Below are 18,909 nucleotides of genomic sequence, written 5' to 3'. Positions count from 1 at the left end.
AATGTGGTTTGAGATTAATGATTTTGATGTGATTTCATAATATGAGGCCATGTTGCCCTTTTATAGGTGGTCTATGTGACTTAAACTAATAATTATTTTTGCATTATATATAAATGTGCTCACTAATTGCATTGCATGTTCTCAAATGCCTAATTTATAGTTAGCAACTTCAATGACAAGCTACAAAATCTTATAGCTGGCCTTGTCACATTTTTTTCTAAACTACAAAACTTTCAAGTTACATCACCCAGCAATGGTAAGCAATACAATATATTCAAGCTTACAATGTCCTCTATAACTATAAATATTGTAACATAAATTGTTTTATTGTTTTTCAATTACTTATTTTTTTCCTTTTAAAAGTCAAGCTAGGTAGCTTGACAGGGCTACACTGACTTACAAGTGAGTATGTATTTTGTTCTCCAATGGTGAGCATACTGATAATTTAAAATAATTATAAACAAGTCCCTAAATGCAACAATTGGAGTTGTTGTCTCAGATCATCATCATATTGATGTGTGGGATCAACGGTGGTCTCAACGGTTTCATATAGAACTGTTTATGAATCGACTAGTCCATTTAACTCGGCACAAACGTCCGCCAAATAAGTGGACAAGGATAAGGTATTTTAAGAAAATTACAAAGGCCAAATATGAAACTTTCTTATTTCACCCAACACTCCTCGCTCCATCCTTCACTAGCTAGGTTTCCTTTTTATTCAAAAGATTGGTCTTTACGACTGTCATTGAATTCATGTAAGATAATAAAATAAACATGTTACATTTTGAGAAATTTAACTTTTATTTCGATATTTTTTAGGAAGTCCATTTTGATGATCATAATCGAACGGTATATGTTATCTAATGTATAACAGAACCAAAAATTCATCTAAATTACATATGATTAGACATAATAATAAAATAAATCATTATAAATTTATGTTTATTTGCTTGTTATATCTATTGCAAAGTAATTGGTCTAAATTTTTGAGTTTTGTTGTAAATTTATGACTTTTATATCGCAAAGTAGTTTCCATATTCTCACATAAATATAAATAATGAGATTAAAGATCTATTGTACAATGTAACCAAGAAAGTTAAAAGAAAAAAACTCATAAAAAATATAAATAAGCTCAATTTAATTTGAAAAAAAACTAATTTCTTTTTAATTTTCATAAATTAATACATATAAAAGTTCAACTAAATTTGAATAATTTTTATTACCTTTAAATATATAATTTTTTTCCGAATATTTAAATAAAAAAATTCAAAGGACTTATTCAATTGGTTTATCGTGGCTGTGACTATGTGAGCCTGTGACATGATTCGGTGTGATAGAGATTATTACGGCACATATCATAATGTTTGCTACTCAATTGATTTGGTTGTATCAATTATTAAGACAAACGCAATCATTTCTGATTCTGGAGAATAAATATATATGATAAAAAAATAGGGTTCATCGTTCATGCTAAGCATGCAACCAATGACGTGAAAGTAAACGTACTTTTTAATGCAGATATAAAAGATGGCAAATGGCTGGTGATTGACCTATTACAGATCGTAAATGCACGATGACAATGGTTGTAACTTGTAAACCATATAATATATATGGAGGATACGATACGGTTTCGTAAATTAACTCAAAAAGTAGCGGAAATTTGAAAAAAATAGTTAAAATATGATCAGTTAACTGGAATCTAAAAGGTATAGTTAATAAAGTAGCTGAAAAATAAGAATTGATAAGTTATTGATTATATAAAAAATATTTGATAAACTAACTGAAAATACATTGATTTTTTGTGAAATAATGTGAAAAAAATTATTTAATATTATTAACAGAGACGAAGCTCTTCCTGAGCCCAATAGGCCATGGCTCGGGCTGGTTTTTTTGGAAAAAAATACTATGCAGTAATTTCTACAATATACTTTTTTTTTAAGGAAATTTCTACAATATACGAAGTACTTAAATTATGGCATTCAATATCTCAACCTTCCTCCTTCCATATCAATTGACGTATAGAAATCTCAAAAGGTGCCAATGTATATCATAGTTAGAGGTGGCAATCATTGACACTACACGAAAATACGACACTAACCTCGACACGAAGTTAACTGGTTAGGGTTAAGACATTCTAATCCATTTAAGTAATTGGGTTAACACGGACACGACACGACACGAAACTTAAATGGGTCGGGTTAGGATTGAGCTCTTTTGACATGAACCCGACACGAATAATCCGATTATTTAAAAGTGTTATAATATATTTGGGTTGAATCAATAGCCCAACCAAACAACATAAAAATAGGCATTTTTATTCGTCATTTTTGGGATAATAGCGTTATAAAGCTTTATTTTATTAGTTCATTGAGTTAAGTGGGTTAAAAATAATCTGCTAAAAGATAAATGGGTTAAACAGGTCGGGTTAGGTTATAGAAAACTTAAATAGGTTAGGTTAGGGTTGAGACAAATGACTCGTTTATGTAATTGGGTCAGGTTAGGATTGAGGTATACGTAGTTGTGACCCGTTTAATGTTGACATGAACACGAACACAACACGACCCAATCTGTTTGCAAGGTCTAATCATAGTTAATGCCATAAATTACTTTCATTCCATATTAATTACTTTCATTCCTTATTAGTTATTTTTACCATATTTATTCTACTTCTAAAGTTAGCTCTTTCCCTAGATGCATCTATAAAATATTATTAAAAAGCTAGCCTAAAAATGCCACGTAGACAATGTCACATGAGATGAAAAAAAAGCCACGTACACAATAACAATGTGACTTGACAAACTAATATGACATGAATTATCAATTTAATATTATATTGCATTAATTTAATTCACGTATTTCCTTTAAAACTCCATCCATATTCCATTAGCTTTAAACTTAATTACCACAAAAAAACTACAATAAAAAAATATGCATTAACTATAAGTTAATAATTTCAAGATATTTAATAAAGAATAGTATTATATGTATTTTTTTTTTTGGTGACGAGGGGTTTAATCCCCCCGGGCCCAGGCATTCCAGCGTCACCACCTGGACCATGTAAACCACCCCAATTGGGGCCGCCGAGATAACCGCATGCATTGATCATCCGTGGGTTCGAACACGGGACCTCGCAATTCTTGCCTTTGCAAGCTTTGAGGTTACCCAAGTCTACCACTAGGCTGCAAGCACTTGGTTGTATTATATGTATTAGAAATAAAAAAACTGAATAAATAAGAAATTAAGAACGAAGAAGAATAAATAAAGTTGAAAACAAAAAAAAAATTGTATTGTCACTAATTCACTACTTTTTTTAAAGGCAGTAATTCACTATTGTTGTTACTATAATTTTGTTGTATATAGAAGATGTTTTACAGAACTAATTAATCGACAAATGAGTATTAAATATCATATAAAATAATTTTTTAGGAAAATATAAAATATATGAAAAATAAAATATTTATTTAATTTAAGTAATTTACAAACAAATTATGTAAATACTTAAATGAAATTAAACACTAATAATAGAATTTTAAAAGGGTAGTAATACCGTGTATTTAATTTATGAAATTATTTCATAAAATATATGGAAAAGAAAATATTTATTTAATTAAGTAATTTACAAACAAATTCTGTAAATACTTAAGTAAATTAAACATTAATAATTAATAATAGAATTTTAAAAGGGTAGTAATACCATGTATTTAGTTCATAAAATTATTTCACGTAAAGGATAAAGTTTTGTAAAAAAAAAAAGAAAAAAAAATCAAATTGCATTGATTAGCAATATATTTAGTAAGTAAAACTAAAATGATTATATTTATAATTTTGTGTTCATGGTGAATTTAAATGAGACCTTCTCCATTCCACTTTTATTGTTTAATTATCCTTAAAAATTTATTCCAAATTAATTGTTTTTTTCAACTTTAGTATGATAAATGACTTAACTATTAGTATCTATACAATATAATAAAAAGGCAAGATGAGTAATTTATTATTTGACGTCTGTCATGTTAAGCAATTTTAAGTGCACATTTTATGTTATTTTTCATTGCATTTTATTAGGAATAGTAAGAGACTATGAGTTGGTATGTATAAATTATGATACAATGAATTTGCATAATTAAATGTATTAGTGGTGACTTTTCAGTTGTTCACTGAGTTTGTAAAAATACCTCCTCATAGAGAAATAAGAGAACCAAACAAATACAAAATTAATATTCTAACTCTCTAAAGTCAAACACATTTTATATCACTCATTTTTAATTCTCCTTAGGTCATGTGAAATGTACATTGAAGACAAACATTCCATCCGCCTTCGTTTTATTGTGCTTTGAAAATCAATGGTTCAATTTCATATAAATTTTGGATCTCAAAGGCGCTACATTGCTACTAGAGTTTAAACTTTTTAGTTTGTTTACATGTTGATTTCTCCAGATTGTTCATAATTTTTATAGTATAAAGCTACAAATTTTAAAAAATAATATTTAAGTTCTGCGTAAAATAAAAAAGTTCAAATTCATAGTTATGAAGTCAGATCACCAACTCTGGTTCCTTCTTTGCTAATCTCTAAATCACGTGATTAGTATTTGTAATCTGCTTATAAGGTGATTAATTTGCTTATATGTAGTTTTTTGTTGACATGCAGGTAGTACGTATATATTATGTAATTGAACAAGGCAATATGGAAGATCTTATGCATTCATTAAGTAGTTTGATTTACATTACTAAGACAAATTCGTACTATTTCAAGATTCCGACATATTTGAAGTATGTGATTAGTCACAACAATGAGTTTAAAACGTGATGTAGAATATTCGGTTGTTACCCTACAAAGTAATTAAAACAATGAAAAATGATTATGCATATGACTTGAGGCAACAAGTTACATCATCATGTTTAGAATGTTATGTAAATTATAACTGTAATACAACTCAAATTTACAAGATAGTCCACCAAAATGAATTTAAGTTTGCATACTTTGTCATTAACATAAGAATTTTCACGTAAATAAAACTATGTGTTCTCTCTTTGTTTATAATGTCATCACATTAAGTACACGTTGACTTACTAACGCACATTGGATTTCTGAGACCGTGTAATTTCAATCCAGTTTTGCAGTTTCCTCTACTGTGAGTTCGGGAAAGCGACCCAGAGTTACACCCCCCTAAATCAATGGCCGATAATTGACCAGCAAAAGAATTTTTGAAGAAATTTAGAACCAAGTTTTTGACTTCGTCTGCATTCCAAACCCAATTGCCATTCGGATCTTGAAGACCCTCAATTCGATTATGTTTTCTCCTGATGACAGTGCTAAGTTGAAAAAATATTGTATTCATGTCTCCGTCACAAATTGATTCTATCATTGACTTTTGAAACCAAAGAATTTATTCTTGTTTAAGTACTTTGTCAAGTTTTTGTTTAAGCTTGAATTCATACTTCAGAAGATAATTACGGCCCTCTCTCGATAATTTATTTTGGATACCCAATAAACGGCTTTCCAAACTCTTCTTACGATCACAAAAATTCCCAAAAACCGTTTTATTTCAGCTTTGGAGTTGTTCAGCGAATTTGAAAACAAACGGGATTAGGGGCTAATCATTTCGCCAATTAGATTTAACAAATTCAGAGAACTTCTCGTGACACATCCACGCTGCTTGGAAACTGAATGGTTTTATTATTTGAGGTATTGGAGCAAATCCATTCGTATTTACCAATATTGGGCAATGGTCAGACTGATTTTGAACCAAGTTACGTAGAGCCCCCTCTGAAAATGTCACTCGCCAGTTAGAATTCCATATGGCTCTGTCCAACCGAGCCCATTTCCTTGTAGCAGCAGTGTGACCTCTTGCCCAAGTGAAATCTAGTCCTGTATAGTTGAGGTCAATCCAATCATTATTCTCTGACCAAGAACTGAACATGACACATCTCCGTCGCATAGTATCTCCAGTCCCATTCCTTTCTTGTAAGAATCTAGTATCATTAAAATCTCCCATAGCCATCCACAGTCTGTTGTGTGTAGCCGCAAAATCCTCTAGGTCTCGCCACAATTCCTCCTTCTTAGCCAAGTCTGGGCTTGCATATATAACCAAATAGTACCATATCGCATTGAACTTTCCTAACCCTCAAAATTTCCAGTGTTATGTGTTGAGGGTGATGAATCGGAGAGACCACGTTCACCTCTTCCGAATGCCAAAAGAGCCAAATTCCTCCAATAAAACCATCCGCTTTCACTCTGGTTCGACCTCCGAAAGTAATCCTATCACAAACCCTTTGTGCAGTCTCTCCACTAATATGTGTTTCAACTAGAGCCAAAACTCGAGGCTTATTAATGCGAATTAATTCCCTAAGCATCGACATTAAGGCTGCACTACCCGCTCCTTGAACATTCCAGGTCATTAGACTCAGAGCTGGTCTCTAGTTAAAATGATTTGGGTAACGATATATAATAATTGTAACAAGGTAAGGGAACAAGGACAAATAAGCCTCAGACAGTATGTCAAGAATTTTCATCACCTGAGGGGTGATTTTCATCTCCATGAATAAATCTGGGACTGCTACCTTCGGAGGTAAAACTGCCACTACTTCCACTTCCATTAAATGTGACAGGGGTAGCGCATGCGCCATCGATGGAACGGAGGTTGGTGATGCAATTGTTCCGGGTGTAATTCCGGAGCAGGATTTGTTACCACGTAAGCTTGTAGAATAATGACTTTGCTTGACTCTTCCTTTCGGCCTCTCCTGAAACAATGAACAAACTGAGGGCTCGGCTTGATACCGAGCGAACTCACTCCGACGCTCAAGTCAGTAAACTTAAAGAGATTAAGTTGTGTGTTACTTGGCAAAGTATCTTGTAGAGAGATAAGGGAGTTAATACCAGATGAATAGTGAGTTTATTTGATTATTTTCGGATCCTTTCCTCAATGAGGGTTGAGGAGTATTTATAGACTTTCACCTTTTGTCACGTAGTGGCCAAGTGGCAGAAGCAGTGGAAAGATCTGTTTCTACCCTCGGCCGAGGGACCCATGGCGGGCCGGGCCGGCCGAGCCGACTCCATGCCGAGGGGTCTTGGATGTGAGTACGCGGATATGTCTCCCCGTGGTGGTTGCCCACCGAGACCCAGTAATGACAGCCGACGGCGCGCTTGTCGCCTTCGCCGTCTAATACGTTGATTTGTCAGTGGATGTCTTTGACCTTGCTCAATATGTTGACTTTCGGTCAGCGGTGCGAGAATATGCCCCATCCATTTGCCCCCAGCGTAGTCTATGCCGTGGTATGGACCTTCGATGAGTGTTGAGCGTATTCTGCGCAAGTTGAATTTTTTCCCCGGCTTCTTCTTCCTCGGCTTGGTTCTGCTAAGGCCGTATCATATCCCCCCTCTACATGGATGCGTAATGGACATCAGATGTGGAAAAGAAAATGGCGCTGGCTGAGACCAAGGTTGAGAGTGCCGTGTGCTTTTGATTGCCCCACCCGGTCTTTGCGCAAGCTTGGTTGAACAAATGGGGTTGGCAAGTAGATACCAAGGAGCGTGTTGAAGAAGATACGTCGATTGACATTCTTTCAAGGAGCGTGTCAAAGAAGATTTGTAACTGTATGTCGATTGACATTCCATGGCTGCATGCTTGACACGTGTCTCGGTGTTGATTGGTTGACGCTTCATGGGCTTTGCCCTGATTGGTCCGTTTCATGGGTTTTGCTTTATAAATAGAGCAGTTAGCCCCTGATTTTGGCCACCAAAAATTCATTTTCTCAAAAAATTTTCTTCTCTCTAGCTTTCTTCGAAGAAACTTCTCTCTACACTTCAAAGCGTTACTCGGCGTAACACTTTTCAAGGTAAACAAACAAATTTTTCAACTTTTATTTGTTAAGTATTTATTGTCATGTCTTCTGCTGATGCTGGACCTAGTACTTCTGCGCCGGGGGGCGAACCATCGCGTCCTGATGAAGAGGAGGCACTGGTTGTCACCCCGATAGGGTTTGGGGGTCCCAAGCCGCTTTCTCCTGAGATTGATCCAAAATTTTTGGAGGGTTTCGAGGATGATGATGATGAGGATGATGAGGCGACCCCTTCTGTCGTAAAGAGGCCGCTTATTTCGTGACACGGTGATGCCTGCTCGATCGGTCCTGACCGTGCCTGGACGAACAAGTTCGCCAGTTGCTCCGGCTCTGATCTTTTTGAACATCATTACTCCTTCGGCAGGGAGTATAAAATTGTTATCCCTGAGGAGGGTCAGGCCATCTGTTGCCCCCCCAAGGGTTGCATCGGTGTATACATCAGACACCTGGAGTATGGGCTCCGGTTTCCTCTGAATGAGTACGTCGAGGCCATAATCAAAGCCATGAACGTTGTCATGGCTCAACTGCATCCGTTGGCCGTCAGGACGATTGTTGGTTTTGTATGGTTGTGTCTTTTCAAAGTGGAGGCCCCAACGGTGAACCTCTTTCGCCGGATTCACCACCTTCGACAGAATGTCGTAGGTGGCACGGGGTGGTATAGCATTCAGACTGAGTCGGGCTATATCACCGTCTCTAAGCTTACTTCTTGCAAGGACTGGAAGGGGCGGTGGGTATACGTCGAGGTTCCGGAGGACTATTCGCTGCCCCGGTCCTTCCAGGACCGCGTCAATTTGCGGTGCGAGAATAAAGGGGAGCATGACAGATATGTCTCCCGGAATAAGCTTAAGATGGACGCCTCGAAGGTCTATCTTAATGAGGACGAAAAACGGACAATGAAGCTGTTTGAGGCTGAGAAGGATGGGACGCCGAAGGGATGGATGCCCCCGACGCAGATCGTTCTTCGAGATAAGCCGCTCTCACGTCGGCCTCATACCGCCCTCGAACAGGGGTGAGTGAGGTCGGTGTGAGGCCCATATTTGCTTTTTATGTTTCTCGCATTTTGAATCTTGGTTTATTTCCTTTGTTTAACTCCCCGCTTTGTTTCTTTTGCACCGATTTGGCCCGCAAGATGTCATCTCTCCCTCTCCGGAAGTTGGGACTTGACGAAACGGAGAGTTGTTGAGCCGCATCCTAAGGCCCAGACACGTAATCGCCGACCGGCTCTAACGAACTCATGGACCAGCAGTTGAAGGGCACTGGATGTGACGGCGGCTCGGCTCGGCGAAGGTTGCCCGATAACGTGCGCGCCGCAAACCAAAGACAACGCCTATGGCGGCGACGCGTCAACTCCGTCTCGCCTTCAATCCCCGTGGTCCAAAAGCGCAGTGGTCATCGATGTTGAGGAGGAGGTCACTGTTGCGGAGGCTCCTCCTTCTTTGAATAAGAGAAAAGAGACCGAGTCTACCGCCGCTGCCGTTACCGAGGCCGGTAAAGAAAAGGGTCTTCCAACCAAGAAGGCCAAGCCTGGTACGGATCTAACCTGTGGCTCAGATTTAGCTGGTTCATTAGGCGTTCCTGATGACAAGCTCTCTGGCATGTCAATGAATGTTGACATGGATGCTTTGTCCGAATTTTTTGTAGATCAACCGCCGCCGTCTACCGGTCCCTCTGAACGGCAATTAGAGAAGCGGCCTGTGCAAACGGGTGATAAAAATGCCACCGTCGTCTCCTCTTCCCCGAAGCCTTCCCCCGCCCAGATTAGGGCGGAGGGCATAAGGTTGTCCAAGATGCTGGCGAAGTGGGCTGACATGGCCGGTGCTCATATTATGGAGCAAGAAAAGGTCATGGCTGAAGCTGCCCCTGTGCTTGAACGGCTTAGGCTCGAGCTTGCTGCCTCTAAGAAGGAGGCCGAGAGGTCGGCGAAGGACTTCCAGGCTGCTAAGAAAGACCTCCTTGCTGAGCGAAAGCTTAGAGAGGAAGCTGACAAGGCGGTCCTAGCCGAGAGGGCCAAGGTTGAGGCTGCGGAGGCTGACGCCGCTAAGCTGCGGGAGGAGCGGGACAAGCTTCAGGCTGCTTACAACTTTGCTGTTGATAAGAGGGAAGAATGGAAGTCACTGTATACGGCTCAGGCGAAGGCGCATCGGAACACGAGGGCCGTCCTTGCTCAGAGGGAGAAGGATATTGAGACGCTCCAAACTTCCATCATCCCTGAGATGTGTGCCCGGTACCGGGACCAAGCCGAAGATGCCACCAGGGAGGTAATTAAAGAGCTCTTTCCTGACGGCTCTTTCCCGTGGAAAAATTTTGAACGGCTCCTTGATGAGAAGGCGACCGCTGCGGAGGCTAAGGTCATGGAGGAGGCAAGGGCTGCGAAGGCCGCCGAGGAGGTCTGAGAAGGCGGCCATCTTTGAAAAGGTGAAGGCGGCCAGGGAGGAAGCTGAGAGGGCAAAGGCAGCTGAAGCTGCCAAGTCGGCTTCTGGGTCGCCCACTAATGGTGATGCTGTTACTGCTGCTGATGGCGAGCAGAAACAGGCATAGGGAGACGGGCGGTCGTCACCGGATTCACCCGGCCCTTCAGACAGTTTCAGCTGTTCGGGGGCCAACTATTGAGCCTTTCCTCCCTACCATCTCTTTTGGCGCTTTCAATTCTCACGTCTGTAACTTTTTGCTGTACCTTTACTTTTTTTGTTGAACTTTGGTAGGTAGTGTTTAGGCTATCCTTATGGGGACGGCCGTCGACTTCTTTCTTGTAATACCTGTGAACATTTTTAATAAGAGTTTGTTTATTTTGCCTCGGCTTGGCCGGGGCTTTGATCACAATTCTTCATTCAGTTGTCTTCTTTCGTTATTAGTTGAGCGCTTTTTTTCTTTTCGTTTCTACCTTCGGCTTGGCCGAGGCAGTTAGAATGCGTATCTCAACTGTACTTAACGTTTTTAAACATGTTGGCATGTCGGTCGCTTCCTCCTTCACACTCGGTCTGGCCGAGGCGTCAGACTTGCGCTTTTCAACCGCCGCTGTGAACATGTTAGCGTATCGGTCGTTGTGTCCCCGTCACTCTCGGTCTGGCCGAGGCAATCGGGGTTACGGCGCGACAGCGTTCGTATCTGTAGATGTGTTGATCGCTTCCTCTTTCACTCTCGGTCTGGCCGAGGCCTCCGATTTGCGTTTCTAAACCGTACTTATACGTTCCTAAGCATGTTGGTCGTTGTGGCGAGTATCAACTGCTGTTGGCAAGTCGCATTTCCCTCGTTACTCCCGGCTTTGGCCGAGGCAACCGAGTTTACGTTTTGACTGCTTTCCGTATCTATAGACATATTGATCGCTTTCTCTGCCACTCCCGATTGGCGGCAATCATTGCGTCTCAACAGTGCTTATACGCTTTTATACTTCGTTAGTGACTGCCCGACTTTGGCCGCGGCGTCTACTCTGGCATGACTATGGAGGGGACAAGTATTTTGATGGAAAACTTGGATCACTTTTTATAAGGTATAATCACACGTTGGGGTGTCCACAACGGTCCCGGACACCTCCGCCGCTATATGAAATATTTCATTAGGTTGTATGTGTTCCAATGGCTCATTAGAGGCACTCCCTCCATGTCTGTCAGCCGGTATGTCCCCGGCCTCATTTCTTCAACCACTTTGTAGGGTCCTTCCCAGTTGGCCGTCATTTTACCATGGATTTTTCCTTTGTTGGTCGCGGCTGACTTTCTTAGGACTAGATCTCCTACTTTTAAGTCTCTTTTGTGGACCCTACGGTTGTATGCTCTTCTCATTCGGTTTTGATACACTCGCCAAGTTAAGCCGTGCCGTGTCTCGCTTTCTTCGACTGTGTCTAGGGAGGCTTTCGTGCCTTCCTCATTTTCGATCAAGGTTAAAGGTTTGCGTTCGAATGCCACCGATGCTTCAATTGGCGGACGGCTTGGACCCATAGACTAGGTGGAATGGACTGTATCCCGTTGCTTCTTTCTCCGTGGTTCTAAGGGACCACAGGACGCCGGGTAGTTCATCACCCACCTTCCCTTTAGATCTTCAACCTTCTTTTTCACCCGTTTAGGATTGTTTTATTAGTTCCGCTTTGCCGCCCGTTGCTCGAGGGTGGCGGACGGAGGAGTATGCAAACATGATACCGAGCTCTTCTAGCCAGTTCATCACCATGTCACTCCAAAACTCTCGGCCGTGGTCAAATACCATGACTTGGGGTAACCCAAAACGAGTTATGATGTTCTCCCAAATCACCTTTCTTACGGCCGCCGTGGTCTTGGCAGGTACCGCGACAGCCTCGACCCATTTGGTGAAGTAGTCAACGGCGACGATGAGGTACTTTCTTCCTCCGGAGGCCGTCGGAAATGGCCCTAATAAATCCATCACCCACTGTGCAAATGGTAGGGGCTAAGTCTGGTTGCAAGTCTCGGGAAGGTGCGTGTATAACCGAGCATGCATCCGACGCTTCTTGCACTTCTTGGTCTTAACTCGGAATCCTCAAGCATGGTAGGCCAGAAGTAGCCGGCTCGGAGAGCTTTGTGGGCTAGCGTTCTTGCCCCCATGTGATGTCCACAGATGCCTTCGTGAATTTCTCACACAAGATGAGCCCCCGTCGACGGGGCCGACACATTTTAAAAGTGGTCTTATTACGGACCTTCTATACAATTCTCCTTCAAATACCAAGTACCTTGCGGCGATCCTTTTATTTTCTCGAGAGAGACTGCGGTCCTCAGGTAACTCTTTTGTTAGTTTGTATTTCATTATCGGAGTCATCCACGTCGTCTCGATGTCGCCCACCATGCCAACGGTCTCGGTGATGCTTTTAGCATTCCCGATATCCACCAAAGACGGTCCTACCGACATTCTTGATGGTTGAACTCGCAAGTTTTGAGAGAGCGTCGGCTCGGTTGTTCTCAGACCTGGGGATGCATTGGATTTGGAAAGATTTCAATTTTGCAGTGTCAGCTCTTACCCTTTCCAAGTATCTTACCATCCCATCGTCTCGAGCCTCATACTCTCCTCTGATTTGGTTAGTCACCAATAGTGAGTCTGTCTTCAACACAATGTGTTCCGCCCCGGCAGCTCTAGCTAGCTCGACTCCAGTTATCACCGCCTCGTATTCGGATTCGTTGTTTGAGGCCGAGAAGGTAAACTTCAAGGCATACTCAAACTCGTCCCCGTTTGGGCTGATGATAAGGATGCCGGCTCCTGAGCATTTGACGAGAGGACCCGTCGGTATATACTTCCCATACGCCGGGCTGCGATTCTTCTTGGTATGTGCACTCGGCCAGGAAGTCTGCAAGTGCCTGCCCCTTTATCGAGGGCCTCGGCCTGTATTGAATGCCGAAGCCGGATAGCTCTACTGCCCATTTGATGAGCCTGCCGGATTGTTCAAATTTTTCCAATGCTTTCTCCAATGGTTGGTCGGTTAAGACCGTCACGGGATGCGCGTCGAAGTAAGGTTTCAGTTTCCTTGCGGCAACGACGACAGCAAAGGCTGCTTTTTCAATCAGTGGGTAATTTCTTTCGGCGGGCAGCAGTGTATGGCTGACAAAGTAGATTGGGTGTTGCTGCTCGTCTTCCTCTCTCGACGATTACGATCGACCGTGGGCCGAGTGGGTAATAACTGCTATGTATAGATATAGCGTCTCCCCCAGCATCGGCCTGGACAGGGTTGGGAGAGTTAGAAGATGAGCTTTCAGTTGCCTGAAAGCTGTGCTCTGTTCCTCCCCCCAGCTGAAGTCTTTATTCCCCTTCAACACTTTGAAGAATGGGGTGCTCTTGTCGGCTGACCGAGAGATGAAACGGGCGAGAGCCGCCATCCTCCCGGTCAACATCATAACCTCTTTTCGATTCCTCGGCTCCGGTAGGTCCAGTATTGCTTGGACTTTCTCTGGATTGGCATCAATTCCCCTGGCGCTGACAAGCACGCCGAGGAACTTACCTGCCCGGACACCGAAGTTGCATTTCATTGGGTTAAGTTTCATCTTGTATTTCCTTAGTGAACAAAATGTTTCGCTCAAGTCGGCCAAGTGCTCGCTGTCAGGCTTGCTTTTTACAATAGCATCGTCGACGTAAGCCTCGATGTTTCGCCCTTTTTGATCTTGAAACACTTTGTCCACCAGCCTAGTGTAAGTTGCGCCAGCGTTTTTCAAACCGAACGGCATCATTTTATACATGTATGTGCCGTGTATGGTGATGAATGCGCACTTAGGCATGTCTTCTTCGGCCATGAATACCTGATGGTATCCTGAGAAGGCGTCTAGCAGGCTCAACATAGTGTAGCCTGCCGTTGCGTCAATTAAACTATCTATTTGAGGCAAGGGATATCAATCTTTAGGGCATGCTTTATTAAGATTTGTAAAATCAACACACATCCTCCACCCCCCTGATGACTTCTTTACCATTACAATGTTTGCTAGCCACTCAGGGTAAGTACAGGGCATGATAAAGCCCGCCTCTAATAGTTTGTCTACCTCGGCCTTGATGGCCTCATCTTTCTCGGCCGAGGAGTTCCTCATCTTCCGCTGACAGGCGGCGTTGGAGAGCACGTTCAACTTGTGAACGATCACCTCTCGGCTCACGCCTGGCATCTCGGCGGCCGAGTACGCGAAGACGTCTTTGTTCTTCCTCAGCAGGTCCAGGAGATCGGCTCTGAATTTTGGCTCCAGGCCGACACCGACAGTTACGGTGCGTCCTGGGTCAATTTCCACTTGCTCGGTCTCGGCTCCCTCGACCATGCTGACGTTGTTGGTGGTCATTGGATCACCCTCCTGTTGTAAGGATGGGCTCTTCCCCTTCTCTGATTTCTTCGCCACTTTGAGGGATTGCATGTTACACCCTCTGGCAGATATTTGGACATTGACAATTTTGTCTCTCTCGTCCTTTGAGACGAGCTTTTGTGCCTCCCCGGTCCGAGACATACATCAATGTCGGGCCTTGATAGACATTACAACATCGGCCTCGCTCAAAGTAACCCGGCCTATCAGAACATTGTAGGCGGACGAACCATCAATGACCACGAACTCAGATAAAACGTTCTTGGCCGCATCCGCCTCGCCGAACATCACCGGCAACCTGATTGACCCCAGGGGCACCAGGCCGGCCCCAGAGAAGCTGTATAGTGGGTTTATTTGATTATTTTCGGATCCTTTCCTCAATGAGGGTTGAGGAGTATTTATAGACTTTCACCTTTTGTCACGTAGTGGCCAAGTGGCCAAGTGGCAGAGCAGGCGGAAAGACTGTTCTACCCTCGGCCGAGGGACCCATGGCGGGCCGGCTGGCCGAGCTGACTCCATGCCGAGGGGTCTTGGATATGAGTACGCGGATATGTCTCCCGGCTGGCTGGTTGCCCAGCCGAGACCAGTGAATGACAGCCGACAGTCGCGTCGGTCTTCATTTGTCTAATACGTTGACTTGCTGTGGATGTCTTTGACCTTACTCAATATGTTGACTCGGTCAGCGGGTACAGAATATGCCCCATCAGCAATATATAGATGAAAATGAAGATTTATTCAATCAAGCAATTCATCAAATAGTTTATGTGCAAGATTTAGAAATAGAATTAAAGGCAATCGACCCACATTCAATCAAGGAATTCATCAAAAAGTTTATCCCCTAGTTATCACTCACAATCCCCCTATACCTCTCGTAGCTAGCATGGAATATAGGTATCTCGATGAAACCCTTATATCATAACATAATTATTATACTTAAACAAAAAAAAAACAACTAATTTATATACGGTGGATATTTATGTAGATTACCCTCCACAAACAATCTTAAATTTCAAGTACAAATACAACAATACAATGCTTAATAAAAAGCTTTCACTTATTCACTCCTCCAAACAAACATTTCACTAATTTACATGTTGCACAAAGCAAATATACGATCATATTAATAAAAACACATCACACCCAACGAACGCAATGAAAAGTTTTTAAAATACACCTGGTGTAGCCAAGAATTTCTCCGAACACAATAATGGATCAATCAATAATCATACATGGACATGATGGGCCTCAAGATCTCGGGTCACCTTAATGATAAAGTCCATGACATTAGTTGGATAAGGCCCAAAATCATCAAACCTCTCAAACTCTATTTTCCATAAAATTGCGTCAATATCACCCTTTGGTATCACATGAAGACTTATTTTCATACTCTTGTACACTTGAAGCAGATCTGATCCTTCCATGAGTTTTATTCTTAAAATCTTATTCTCCTCATCTATGACTTCAACTAAGTGCTTATCAGCAGATTTTTTCCCATCTACATATAAACAAAACCACATGTAATTAGTATTATCTTTAAAACAAAATCGTTGAATAAATAGGCCCCGTTTGGTAAACAACAGAAGTAGATTTACGATAGTTGATAGCGCTAACAGAATACGGTTGGCAATTTTAGTAACAGGTTTGGCCATCAAATTAAATTAGTAACGTGTTTTGTAATTAACAGATTATATGACAAATCTACGATTTTCATGTATAAAATGAATATGCTATTACAATATGCTACTATTAGGAGCATATTCAAAAACACTAGATTCCGGCCAATATGCTATTTGAATATGCGATTAACCAAGCACATGAAATTAGTAGGTTGATTGGTCAATCTATATTTAAGCCAGAATTTATTAATTTTACCTAGATCTGTTTGGCAAACAACAGAAGCAGGTTTATGGTAGCAGACGACATTAGTTGAACACGGTTGGTAGATTTCAGTAGTAGGCTTTACCATCATATTAAATTAGCAGTATTATGAAAACGTGTTTGTTGATTAGCATATTATACGACACATCTACCATTGTCATCTATAAACTGAATATGTTATTACAATGGGGTGTTTGGTAAACGGCATATTAGCTGATTTTTAGCATATTTGACCAATCAATAAGCTAATTCTAGTATTTGGTAAATAACATAGAGGATGTTTGGTAAACATTAGATTAATCCTTGTCATCATATCGGTTGATGTTGAGATTAGTATCCAACATCATGAATGGTTGTTTTCAAGTTATGTGTATGATGATATTTTGATATTTTATGAATGTTAACATGAATGATTTTGTTGTTTGTCTACATTATTACGTTTTTATTAAATTAGATGGTATTTTAAGAATAAACGGTACATTTTATGTTAAAAATGTTACGGGTTAAATTAATTGAGATTTGACCCTTGGCCTGGGGACAGAGACCCTACCAAGACCATCAGGGTCGGGTATATATGGGCGTATGGGTATACGAAATCCAAACCCTGATGCATATGGGTAGAGGTAGCAAATGAGTCAATCGGGTTAGGTATGGGTCCGGTCAGTTTTGATCGGATTGGGTCATTTTGGATTTCGGGTCAATTTCAAGTAACCTGTTGTCGGGGTCACTTTCAAGTTTGGGTCATTTTGGGTCGGATCATTTTCTGGTTAATAGCTAAAACACTTTAGTTAGTACAATTTTCGTTAAGAAATACTCTTTTGCAAATTTAAAAATTTATTAAGAATGGTTGTAACCAATTAAACTATATTTTGATGCATATAACATTAATATGGCTTAGTACTGGTCGTTTCGGGCCATTTTGGGTCACTTTAAGTCATTTTAAATCGGGTCAATTATGGGTCGAGTCAACATTGGGTCAATCAAGGTTCGGGTCGGATCTAGGTCGGGTCGGGTCAAATCGGCTTTCGGATCATATCTTGCTCAAGTAAGTTAGGGTCACTTTCGAATCTCGGGACCCTTATCAGATTGGATTATTCGGACCGGGTCAGCTTTGTCAGTTTTACGTATGGGTGGGGTATGGAGACATAACGGGAAACATAGGTATGGGTATGAGTTTTATAGAACAATATACATACCGTATGCATCGCCATCCCGTACATAAGTAATTTAAATTCGCTTTAGTGAATTAGTTTTACAATCTGTTATTGTAAAAATCGGCCCATAAATGACTTACTAATAATTGTTATTATAATTCATTCTAATGAATAACATGGGTGTGTATTAGAGAAAAAATATAAAAATGCAAATTTGTGAGAAAACCATCTTAACTAAAATCTTAAAGTGGTGATTCGAAAAATTTAAACAACTAACCTAGTAATAAGAAAAAGGGAAGAGTAGGTATTTAAGGATAATAATTACCAAGAGTATAGTCCCATTTAAGAATAGAACCAAGTTCGCCAAATTCACCCTCGTGGAGATCACAACCATGAATATGATCAGGAACCATGTTGGAAACATGGTGTGGTCTCTTTCCAAGCAACTCATGGAATACATCTCCCGACGCCTTAATGTCTACTTCTACTTCAAGCTTCCCTGTCACACCCATCTTAGAATAATAATGTTGTTTTAAAATGTTAATGATTTTGAGGTGATATGTGATAATATGAGGCCAGGTTGCCCTTTTATAGAACGTCTTTGTGACTTCAACTCTTCGATATTATTCCCGATAATTATTTTAATGTGAATGGAATTTTGAAAAATACGTATTGAAAAAAACCTTCATTAATATGTGCTCGCTAATTGCATGTTCTTAAATAATTGCAGGTTCTTAAACTATAGTTGTTATCCTGCTGGTTCATGATAATGATGTGTTGGTAACTCGGCATAACTTTGGTCGCAATAGTTCTTTATACTTTCTTCGTGGTAGTCATTTATTTACCTTTTGTTAAAGTGATCCTGGTTAAGAATAATGAGGTAAACAAAATAAATGGGACGTAGGAAGTATTGGCTAACATGCATCATTCCAGCATTCGCTAGTCACTTGCTAGGTTTCCTTCAATAACTTGTGAATATTAATACATTTAGAAAAACCTTAAAATAAAACCTTGTTAAACTTGTGAATTGAACCCATCTCTTTCACAGGGCATTAACTCAGTTTGATCACAAATTCTTATTTAAGACGCGTATATTCGTCTTAAACTTAAAATTGGTCAAATAGGAAGGGTAGGAAAAAAAGCTAAGCTCCTAATGACTAGCAAAATAATTGTCTAATTTAGTCATATGAGATGTTATTTGGCAAGTTTTAATCTTAACACGGATATATCCGTCTTAAGAAAAACCAACTCCGTTAGATCAGTAAATAAATATAAAT

At 40.7% G+C, this 18,909-nt stretch overlaps 2 protein-coding genes across 2 annotated transcripts; both read right to left on the bottom strand.

Annotated features, from left to right (window-relative positions):
- Nucleotides 1–5,591: 5,591 nt before the first annotated feature.
- LOC141588767 (uncharacterized) lies at nt 5,592–6,624 on the bottom strand. Its single transcript, XM_074410194.1, has 3 exons — nt 6,514–6,624; nt 6,219–6,414; nt 5,592–6,115 (listed from the first exon to the last, which is right to left on the bottom strand). Exons 1-3 carry the CDS (start codon nt 6,622–6,624, stop codon nt 5,592–5,594), a joined length of 831 nt encoding a protein of 276 aa, XP_074266295.1.
- An 8,971-nt stretch (nt 6,625–15,595) lies between these two features.
- LOC141585782 (MLP-like protein 43) lies at nt 15,596–18,169 on the bottom strand. The gene is made up of 2 exons (XM_074406832.1): nt 17,958–18,169; nt 15,596–16,095 (listed from the first exon to the last, which is right to left on the bottom strand). Exons 1-2 carry the CDS (start codon nt 18,142–18,144, stop codon nt 15,824–15,826), a joined length of 459 nt encoding a protein of 152 aa, XP_074262933.1. The 5' UTR covers nt 18,145–18,169; the 3' UTR covers nt 15,596–15,823.
- Nucleotides 18,170–18,909: the final 740 nt, after the last annotated feature.

Source organism: Silene latifolia, chromosome 6 (genome assembly GCF_048544455.1).
Source record: "Silene latifolia isolate original U9 population chromosome 6, ASM4854445v1, whole genome shotgun sequence".
In the NCBI taxonomy this organism is placed as follows: Eukaryota; Viridiplantae; Streptophyta; class Magnoliopsida; order Caryophyllales; family Caryophyllaceae; genus Silene; species Silene latifolia.
This window is presented reverse-complemented; position numbering and strand designations above follow the sequence as displayed.